Source organism: Bidens hawaiensis, unplaced genomic scaffold (assembly GCF_021521415.1).
Source record: "Bidens hawaiensis isolate Kalapana, Puna unplaced genomic scaffold, B.hawaiensis_p1.1 tig00006258_1, whole genome shotgun sequence".
Taxonomy (NCBI): domain Eukaryota; kingdom Viridiplantae; phylum Streptophyta; class Magnoliopsida; order Asterales; family Asteraceae; genus Bidens; species Bidens hawaiensis.
The window spans coordinates 903,359-915,240 of NW_027491415.1; the positions used below are offsets into that span (position 1 = coordinate 903,359).

General features: G+C 34.4%; 1 protein-coding gene across 1 annotated transcript; it reads right to left on the reverse strand.

Annotated features, from left to right (window-relative positions):
• Positions 1-3,372: 3,372 nt before the first annotated feature.
• On the reverse strand, positions 3,373-4,701 carry LOC143631852 (UPF0481 protein At3g47200-like). Its single transcript, XM_077100475.1, has one exon. It carries the CDS (start codon positions 4,699-4,701, stop codon positions 3,373-3,375), a length of 1,329 nt encoding a protein of 442 aa, XP_076956590.1.
• Positions 4,702-11,882: the final 7,181 nt, after the last annotated feature.

Genomic DNA, 11,882 nt, shown 5'->3' on the forward strand with positions numbered 1-11,882 from the left:
ATAAAACATCGGTTGGTCCGGTGCCGACCATAAATCGTCGTAACTGTAATCTGAATCTAGGTTTGGGTACCAATTTCCAGCCATGTTTTTAAAAAAAGGTTTGGAAGATGGGGTGATTTTGGGTTTTGGGTGTGGTATGTGATATTGGTATGTGATATTGGTGTTGGTTTGGGTTTGATATTGGTTTTATAGATGCAAAAAAAAATTTTTTTAATAAAAAACGAGCCCAACGGCTCTATTTACGCATTCCCATGCCATTTACGCGTTATCCCAGCCGCTAGCCCATCCGCGCCTGCCTGGATTTCCGCGCTCGCGCCCCTCTCGCGCCTCGGTGGTGTGGTGCTCGCGCCCCGGGGCGCGAGCGGATGGGCTCACGCGCCCTTTCTCGCGCTCCACACCCCTCAGCCTTACCAAACTAACCCATGAAATATGTACTGAGCCGATACTTTGGGAAATAAATAACGGAATTTTTAAACCAATCAAAAGGTGACATGTGTAAAGGATCTGACACACCAGACGAGATTTTTAAAAATCTCGTCTGTTCCGACCATATTTTTAACTTAATTCACTTTTTATAAAACAGTCTATCAAGACGGTTTTTTATGTTTCTTGTCTGATCCGTTCATATTTTATTATTTCTACCTTCATCTTCTTCATCTTCATCTAGATTATATTCCATCTCCATATTTCTTATTTTTTCACAAAATCAAGCAAATTAATAGTGCAAATCGCTTAGTTTTTCGAGGAGAACACAACCATAGTGTTCAATTTCACTCTAGAACTCAAAATCAAAACCCTCAAATTGAAAAATCTAGTGTTCTTTGGACAAATTAAACAGTCGGATCCGACGGAAGCATGAACTGAACTGTCAGATCCGATTGTCTTTTCCTCTGCCAGTTCGTTTGACTAATCGGTCGGCCAAAACCTTAAGACGTTGGATTTGACAGAACAACTGGCAACGTGGCGCGTCGTGATTGGTTAAAAATTCAGTCGGATCAGTTAGTGTTTTGGTCGGTTCCGGCGGAATAATATGAGCAGTTTAAGAATTTGTCAAATATGACGACTATTTTGAGTATTTTTCCTTTATAAAAGGTTTCATGTTATTAACAACGTATGAACGTTGGAGGCTGGTGTGGGCCATCATATTAGGTAGATGTACATGTATATCGCCTATAAATAGACCACTTTGGAATCACCTTCAACATATCGTTTACAATGTTCAGTAAATCTAATCTTCCAGGGATCAAATGGAGGCCCCACCACGACCCAAAAAGTGATAAGGGTACCTCCGGAGGTGGTACTGGTAACGGTAACAGTGGCGATAATTCTGGCGGGTAATTGAGCGGTAATACAGCTGGATCTTGGGCCACCATCAGATGAAGATCACAGCGTTGGGTTAATTGTAATTGCTTTTATTATTATTGTTTTCTGCTTTTCAGATTTTAGTGTCATGAATCATGATTTTCAGTAACTCTCGTTGGATGTGCTTCTGTCTGGTCGTGTTTGGTTTTTGTAAGAAACCGTACGTGTGTACCATTTTGTATCATTGTGTTGCTTGTGAACATAATAATAATAAATTTGTATTTTAATTACATGTATCTTTTTTAGTTTTAGTCGATCTTTTAAAATCATATTTACTAGATGAGGATTATATTGCAACTTTGTTTGCACTATATATCCATTTTGAGATCAACACCACCAATGTTTGGCATACAATTAACCCCAATTGTTTCTCATTTTGTTTGTACGTACCGGTTGAACTCTCAAGTGTGTGTTAACAAATGTGTAAATGTGTGTTGTTGTATGGAGAAATGTAATCAGGTTTATTTATATTCTATATTACATATAAAACATTTTAGATGAACAAGATGGTCATTTAACAATTTCCGGTGAGACGCAGTAAATCTTAATTACACGTACCACCGGCCACCACTTCAATTACAATCAGCGAACGTTACACACATCAATTGCAATCAACAGCTTAACTGAATGACGATTGGTTACCGGCATTGAATCCCAAAATGAATGAGCAACTGGCTACTTCAATTAATTTGAATGCAGCGATTCAGCGGTTCAATTCGAATGTCGATTGAAATTGAAGTCGCCATAAACTCATTTAATCTGTAATGCAATCTGCTTTTTTTATATCGTATATTTAGTAGAGAAACAACCCCATAGTGCTTTGCATTCGCTTTGGTTGCACAAACAAATACGACATATATCAATGTAAACAAAACAAACGAACAATTGTTCGTATTAGTTCTTTGAATTAAATGAACATAAAATATTGAAATTGATTTTCTATTGGCCCTATTCACACATTTTTTTCAAATATATGAACTGATTCATTGGCTTCTATGGCACTATTCACACCCTTATATATTAATTAGTTATGTGTGACATGAAATGAATATTATAAGTGTTGAAATGAAACTTGACAGCTTAATCTTTTTTTAAATATATATAAACTGATGAAATAAAAAAAATCTGTTTAGATTTAATTCTTGTCATGCATGACTTAACTAACAATGGGTATGTGTTAATAGCATAAGTGTAAAGGAAATGTTTCTCATGGATATCAAGTATTACATTTTTGTTCCCAGGTTTAAATTTTGTTGCATGCTTAGAAAAGAATATATTCTGTTTTGTTTTTTAACATTTCTTTGAATTTTGTTAAATTAATTAAATTGGTTTCGGTCATGTTCAGGTCAGATTAATAAGGGTTAAATAAATATATACTAAATATTTTAAATAAAAATTATATGAATAATATGCTTGTTTAGGCTCGCAAGCTAGCTCGAGATCGATAAGCGAAGCTCAGTCTCGGGCTCCCTGCAGCAATCAAAGTAAAATATTCTATTTTTGACCCGCCGAAATTTGACACATTTTGTTAAAGGCTTATATCATTCAGAATAAAAAATACCATCTGCTTTACTTGAAATAATTCTTCATTAATTTAGTGTCCCAAAAGACGTGCTTTTGGATTGCTAACTATCTAAACTTCATCATCAATGTGTAAACCAAAAGGATGATAAATTGATGATGAAGTTTATGATATTTTAACCTCACAGACAGTAAAGTTAACATCCACAGTCGGTATTTACTAAAGAGCAGCACTGATGTTTATCATATAGGTACAAAATAAAACCCATATAAATCAATAACATTATAAACCTTACAAAACAGCAGCATTTCCAGTCGGTTTTAAGCGAAATCAAAACTCGAAATTGCTTGATTAGAGTAGGTGCGATGAAAAAGAGCGCACCTTAGATGAGACGAACATACGAGTTTTCTTAACATTTGGAGATAGGGACTATATTGGGGAACCTAGCTAGTCTAATAGTGAACAACAAAAGAAAAATAACACTTACACTACTTAGAAGATTCAAAAGACTTGATGGTATAGATGGTCTGAAGCGTGGTCAGAACAAATAGAATGATTCCAGCACCTAGAGCAATGATATTCCATGGGCTATTGAAGTATGTACGTTTCAACTTGGCAATATTTTTTGGCCAGTAAGCATTGCAATAGTTAGTCAATGTTTTACACTGCGAGTTGTAAAAGAAATCATCAAATGTAACGTTTTCGCATATTTTGTTGATCATTTCAACAGCCTCTTCATTTGAACCCAAATCGTTGTCAAGGACTTGAGATTTGACCAACATGCTAACATCTTCTTCAGTATTTACTAGCATATCCATGGTACATGCGTATGATATAATATAATTATAAGTTTCATGAGACTGCTCGTATGCAATGAGATTCCTTAAAATCACCTCGGTGAAATCATGAACTATTAAGACTGGGATTTTAAGGGTAGGCTTACTCCAAAAGCCAATACAACATGAGAGTGAATTTAATTTCACTTCTATTTCCATCCCCCATCTTGGATCATTGTTGGGTATGAAGTTCACCCCTGCCTTGTGTAGATGTACAGCCGAATGCATCGTTGAATGCTCTATTGAAGAGAATACTGGTTTAATATTCGCCGGAGGCTTGTAACATTCACGTAGAAGGCTAAGAATATGAGGAATGGTATCTATTTTGGAAATATGGTTGGATTTTATATCTGATTTAAAGAGGTTGAGATCTTTTAAAACTGGATCTATAAATTCGATAAGGAGGTCATTAGGATTCTTCGATATAGTGCAATGATATATTTCATCAAGAATAAATAATGGAATCTGGTTTTCTAGCAGCACCAAATCAAAAACTATATTTCGGGATAGCAACCTGTTTCCCGAAGAAGATTCGTCAACTCCAGAAATCCAGTAAACGAATTCTAGAATGAAACACGCATCCATAACCATCATTTCGGAAATTTGAGGATCGGTATATGTGTTAATTGTCAAATCGTAACACCCTTTGATTTTTTCCATTAACTCGTATACCTTCCGCATTGATTTCAATATTCTCTCTTTTGGGTCAACGGTACGATTCAATAGTTTTTTAACACAACTTACCTTTTGCCATTCAAATGCTTCCAGATTTTTATCTTTTCGGTGCAAAGGTCCAATAGAGACCACCCGTGGTTTGAAGGACTCTTCGCTCAGATCACGTAGTACTCTCGGTGCCATGAAAATCGATGATGAAGATCTGTTTGTATAGCTGCCTGTTTCATCATCGACACGTTTAAGAAAGCTATCGACGCTCTCTTGAACCAGGTTTCCAAGCTCCAAATCCGTTTTATGGCTACCCATATAATTGAATGTTATTAATTTCCTGCGCAATTATGTGTTAGAACAGAATAGTAATAGTAACTATCAATTATTGATCAGATTAAAAATCAGTTTTTACGATTTAAGTTTACAAAGATCATCACTGTTGCAATAAAATTAAATTGAAACATAAAATCATACATTCAATATCACAAACTAAAAACTGATCCAAATTCAGAAAATAGTCATCTTTTCAACAAAAAAAAAAAAAACTCAAAATCATAAATGCAAGGAATCAGAACTTGTAGATAAATGATTTGAAGTATTGTAAGGTTTGTGGATTGGCTTACCAGGCCTTAAAATGGGGTCAACTCCCAAACCAGGGAACTATGTGTAGTGGAGATCTGATACAAAAGCAACGTCTATTTTATCCTGTTTTATAAAAACTTTTTTGGTTAAAAATTAAAAGTTTTAAATATGTTTCACTATTTTTATTCTTTAATGGATAGTGATTCTTGATGTGTAAATTTTCTTTCTAAATATTAATATCAATTGGATAAAATAAAAACTAATTCAATTCTTCCGAAACCATTCACAGGTAACGACTGAAGATTTGGAACCTACGGTCGGGCCGCCCTATTGAATCTCGGTACAATAATCACCAGGAAACTCACGCAGCGTTCCAAAGTCCCCTTTTAATCTGTTAAACTCAAAAAATTAGAATAACAAAACTCGGGTGCTTTCTCATCTTTTGGAAGTTGAGAAAAACTACATGACAAAATAAAAGATAACTTTGTTTTTAGTAAGGTCGGTTTTGTCATTCAAAAGGGGTGGCGGCGCAGCTTGTTGCCCGCTTACTGGTCAGTCTCTCTATTATAATTGGATTCTTTTATAATAATATTAACTAATTTGAAAGAAAATAAAAAAAATAAAATAAAAAACTTTTGACCGAGTCATTTCATCACTTGAACCCAATTTCACATGCGCCGCTCATCACTTGAACCAAATATTTTTTTAATTAAATTAAGAAAAACACATTTTCATTAGGTCAGGCCGGTCTTACATGATAACCATTCCATCATGAAAGTCCATCACAATACCATCCTGGGTGCACGGGAAGGGCAAGTACACGGGAAGAATAATACATACAGGAGTGTGGACATAAGAAAAAAACAAATACATACAAGTTAAACAATATTTAATCAGGCAATCAACGATAAGGGCATATTGCTAATGGACGTAAGAAAGAGAGAGGAAAGGGAAAAAAGGTTGCTTATTAGGTTTTGTAATTGTACAAAAGCTTCACCCCACACAAGCACTTAGACTACCCAGCCCTTCCCCTTCTCCTCAGGCTATGGACCCCACTTTCCCCCTCACAAAAACTAAGCCCTTACCTTAAGCCTTTCTCTACTCTCTCTCTTTTCCATATCATATAGCCACACCATCAAGGGCCTCTTGCATTGGAGATAGCCTTATCCTTCCATGTCGTCAATGACCTCTACTAAATATCACCACCAATAGCATCGGCATGTTCACCTCTCTAAACCTTTTTGTTCAAGTTTGAAATTTGTGAGGATTGGTTGCAACTCCGACCAATTTCACACCGATAATCAGTGTTTTTGTGCCCCTCTATCATTAAGCGATTGATTAACATATCGATGGAGAGAATTTCAACAACGAATAGTACCATGCGAACATAAACTAACAGGTGTGCCATCTTGCCGCTCTTGGTGAATTAATAGAAAAGGTTTAGAGAGAGACAATTGGAACATACAGTTTTTTTTTAATATTTTGTTTTCTTTAAAAGATATAACAGTAAGATAGATTTATTATTAGTTAGCTCATTTCAAACCTTATTGACAGAAAATAGTTATCACCGATTAGTGAAAAAAACATTATGTGTTACAACTTTACAAGTGCTAGTGCACAGTAGGTAATAAAGAAGTAAGAAAGGCACAGGTTTGTCTCAAGGTGCTATCCAACCTATATTAATTATATATTAACATTGGCCTAGTTTTATGTTAAATAAACATAAAATAAAATATAAATGGTTACAATATACTAGACGAAAGCCCACGCGATATAGCGAGTGTTTGAATACAGACTCTGGTTACACATATTCTAAAGAAGGGACCAAACAATTAGAACTTTTTCCTTCATGTGACATATGTCCTTAGTCCGATGCCAATTACAAATTTATCTACAATTATTACAATACCAATATAGCCAACAATATATCAACTTACGCCAATGCATAAAAGAATTCTTGCAAAATTTTTGTTCCTTTTGAATTCTATCTTCCTTGTTCTGAATTGTATATTTTGCCCAATAGAGCACATGCTAAGCCAGTGGCGGATCTAGGATTTTTTTCCAGTGGGTCACCATCCGGTGGTTCAACGGTTCGGGTCAGCTCGACGGTTCGGCCCGCTTCGACAGTTCCGGCTGGTTAAGGTCTATTACATAATAAAAATACGATACAGTAACAAAAAACAAACATTATCATTATAAATTAAAAACCACATAATATCTCTTAATATTTCATAACTAGTTGGCTTTGTCATGCGTTGCGCGGGTACTTTTACCGATTTGAAATTAGAATGTTCATTTTTGTTATCAAGGTGGTACCGATTGTGTATTAAAAAAATGGAAAGGGTCATGATTTACTTTAGCAAGTCAGATAATGTTTATCAGTCTATGGATATACCCTTAATGTGAAGTCCGCTGAACATGATTCTATGAAAATATATTGACTTCGACTACATGTTTCTACTACTAATAATCTCATCAAATGTATATGATCATGGACATTGGACACATGAATGTAAACTTAAAACTATATTCTTACTGCGATCAAACACTTTGTCTGATAATGGCTTTTCAAAGTGATAGTGCAGTAAATTTCCAAATTGCATACTTTATATGTTTTACTTTAGAAATTAAGAATACTATATTTATAATCAAATTACCAACACCAAAATTTCAAAGAATATTGCATACTATAGATATTTTACTTTAGTATGGGTTAATCTATTGCTTCTAACTGTTGCAAGCATAAGATCTTAACTATCTTGTTAATAACATCATATTAACTTATAAATTGATGTTTAATACTTATCATTTTATCATTTGAAGCTTTAGATGAAACAAAATTTTTAAGAGTTGAAATTAAAGATCTGCATCTAATTAACTAACCAGTTAAAAATAAAAAGAAGATAAAAAACATAACCTGCTGAAAGAGGGTATCGAACCTGGGTCCTCATGACAAAAATCAATGTCCTTACCACCACACCTTTGTCTCATCTTATTTATGGGTTCACTCACAATTTATATGTGGGTTCACTCTCATATATTATATAGGTGTTTTATATAAAATTCGAAACTCAGTGGGTTTCCGTGAACCCGCACATGTATGCGTAAATCCACCCCTGTGCTAAGCCCATCTTGTCCATTATTTACAGCCCACTCAAATGCTCAATACTTAAAGTCTTAAACAACCCATTTTGTTCCCAATTCCCAAGTGAATTAGTTAACCCGTCCAATTGTTTATGTATATTAAATAACTAGGTAAGTTACCCATGTAGCACACGGATTAGAATAAGTAATTTTTTAAATAATAACATAATGTAAAATACAAAAAAAAAATGCATCACATATATAAAGATATATTATATGGTAAAAAAATTACACTTTACACAATTTGGAAATAAAAAGTTATTAGAAAAGTCATAAATCGTAAATTATTTCTTTGTTATTTTCTATATTAAAACTTAGTTGTAGATGGCTATGTTTTTAAACCAACTCGTAAACAAAAACTCATTCTAATCTTAAATTGTTTTGACATGAACAATGTTTGATAATTTAATCGGTTAAACAAACCCACCCGTTTCCTATTGATTACTTATAAAAATCTAATATTAATCACTAATGCAATATCTTTTATATTAAACAAATTAACAAATTTATGATGGTATTAATTCTTTTAAATTAGGATGGAATTATTAAAAATTGAAAATAAAATATTAAAATTAGAAATGTTCTTAATATGAGAGAGAGAAGGGAAAATTTTGTAAACATAAACATAGTGATGACATATGGCATTTAGAAAAGCTTTAGTTATTAAATAGTATAGACTAGGGCAGCAAACTTACAATAAACTACAGTAGAACCTTTATAATTTGATATCGATAAATTAATAATTTGTCCGATCTCAACTTAAGAGTTGAGACTAGTATAAAACTAAACTTCAATTGATAAAATAATAAAATAAATTTTATTTTTGAAATCCCAATGTAAATGTAAACAAAACTATAAATTAATAATTACTAAAAATTTCAAAATTCTAGGATTGTCTAATAAAAAATTAAATCTATAGTCACTTGTTTTTTGTGAACTTCAAACATATAATGAATTCATCTTTAACTCTTCCTATTGCACTTAAGAGTTGATGTATTCTCGTATTGCAACAAAAGGTTGCGAATAGTTGTTGCCGCTTGCAATGCTTCTTTCCGAGTGAACGGTTCCAAAGGTAATGAATCATCATCAACTTCAAACCGGATTTGGAACGGTATCCGTCATAATTTCTCCATTGCTTTGAACATCGTAACATTCATTATTTTTACCCGGGTAACCCAACATAATGTACAGGGAATTTTAAAGTTCCTTGTTTCTGTACATAGGAATTTTGAAGGTTTGTTTCTATTTTATTCAAATAGATAAAGTGAACGGACATAGAAATTTTGAATGTTGATGCATTAACTTGAGAGTTGCTCGTAAGTATAACCAACTCTTTAATTTAAAAATTGATTAATTTATTGATATAATGGTATCTTGTTAAATTAGAAAAATATTTTGATCTCAACATTATTAATTTATAGAGGTTATATTAGTATAGTGGATATTCAAGCCCATCCTATTGGATCTTCTGTTATGATTTGTAAATATCAAGGCCTAAAAGTTTCTATCTTAAACAAGCCCAATTCTTGATTTCATAGCAAAACACCAAACCCAGAAGTTTGAACTTTAAGTAACTAAGAACAAGGCCCGAATTTTTAACACTTTCATCACAAAGAGCTAGCCCATTTTAAGCTCAACTCCATCCCGCAAGTCTTCTGCTATTTAGTTTGGCCCAATAACCATGTATAGGTAGAGGTGCACAAAAAACCTGAACCCGAATCGGACCCGAAAAAAACCCAGAACCGTTTTTTCTAAAACCCGGGTTTTTAATACCCGAACCCGAACCTGACCCTACCCGTAGGGTACGGATAGGGTATGACTTTCAATGTTGAAACCCGAACCCGAACCCGTACCCGATCTAAACCCGATAATACCCGAAACCCGGTTCTAGGTATACCCGAAACCCAGTTCTAGTTATACCCGAAACCCGGTTCTAGTTATACCCGAAACCTGGGTTTTTTGCATACCCAAACCGGATTTTTTTGCATGCTAGGATATTAGTGTTTGTGAATATGTTTTTATGTGGCTGTCCACAGATCTATAGTCGTTCTCCAACGGATCTTTTTTGAATCACGTATATGATATAAATACTTGTTTAGAGCAACACCTTTTGATATACCAAACAACAACTGAAAACACGTAAAATATATGTTTTTTGTATCATTGTTTAGTTGTTTATGTATGTTTGAATGAACTTTGAAGTTTGTATGCAAACAAATGGAGTTAAAATAAAAAAATGAAGCATACCCGTTAATAGAAGAAAACTATAGAAAATGGGTTTTTTTAATACCCAGAAAATAGGGTATTCAAAACCCATAAAACGGGTTTTTTCAATACCCGAAAATAGGGTCTTCAAATACCCGGGTATTGAAGACCCGGTTCAATACCCTACCCGAACCCGGTACACAGGGTATGGTTTTTCAAGCCAATACCCGACCCGAACCCGACCTGATTATTGTTAATACCCGATTTTTCAATACCCGATCATACCTGAACCCGGTTCCATACCCGAACCCGGTTTTTCATAATACCCGATTTGTGCACCTCTATGTATAGGCTATAGTTTCAACTTTTTCTAGTGTCATAAAGCGGGCTGGGAGGTAGTGCAAGGATGGGCTGCCGTTTAGGGCCCACTCCGACAAGGACGGGTACTTCCATAGTTTCATCTCTCTAATAAATAAGTGGGTTTTTTCACCAAATTCTCCTTTTATTTTTCACCAAGTGTCACATGGCATTTATTAATTATATATTATATTGTTCCCGGTGGGAATAACTGCTATGATATTCAATACACACCGTCCGATCATCTTAAGGGCAAATCTGGACCATTCAAAGTTCATTAAAACCTTCTAGAAGCGGCAGTTGTAGGCAGTTCTGGACGGTTTTGGTTTCCTCCGATTTCTCCCCACGTCGTCTCAAACACCCCTATTTCGCTTAAAGTTGAATCTCATCACCGTTAATCTACCTCTACCTTTTTCTCTCATGGCTACTGAAGGTTCAATCTAACAGGTAATGCCAATCATTAATTCAAAATTGGGATTCTAGGGTTCATATTTGGTTTATTGTCAATCCCATTTTCACTTTTGCTATCCGATTTGTATATTAACCCCATAAAACAGAGTTTTTGCGGCGGAAGTGGCGATTCTCGGTTAGCCATCGCGGACACCAAAGTTTCCTGGTGAATTTTGTTGATCGTCTCTCCAGTGGGTTAGGGGCTGTATGAATTTGTTTTGATATCATCTGCACACATGTGTTTGTGTAATCAAATAACAAGTGTTTTGGTGGGTTACGTAATTCAAGTATTAATAGCAGGCATATTTTAATTTATGTTTATGGAAATTGAAGGCGTGTTGTTTTTGCAGATAAGTGACGTGTGACGACTTGTAACATGAAAAGAAAGAAAAAGTCAGGATATTACATATAAATCACATCAGGTTATAAAAACCCGTAGCCAGTGGAGATTTTACCATTATACCAAAATTTTGAACTGTAAGGACTTCTGATTATTTTTGAATATACTATTGGCATTTCCTAATTTACGACTTATTTTGACAGGTGGAGTAATTCGTTCGCTGTTGCAACCTTTGATGGTAGTCATGGTACTCCAACTGCTAATTTTGAAAGCTATAATAAGATGGACAAGTCCGTTCGTGATGCTCATGAATCTCAGGTAGAATCTTATTTATTTCTTTAAGATTTAAAAGTGCGGTTTTCATGCATGGTTATATATAATTTCAAATTTTATTTTTCTTTTTTCAATCTGCAGGCGA

Bases quoted from the DNA above. Each gene is read 5' to 3' on its own strand.
- LOC143631852 (XM_077100475.1), bottom strand. From the start codon at position 4,701: ATGGGTAGCCATAAAACGGATTTGGAGCTTGGAAACCTGGTTCAAGAG.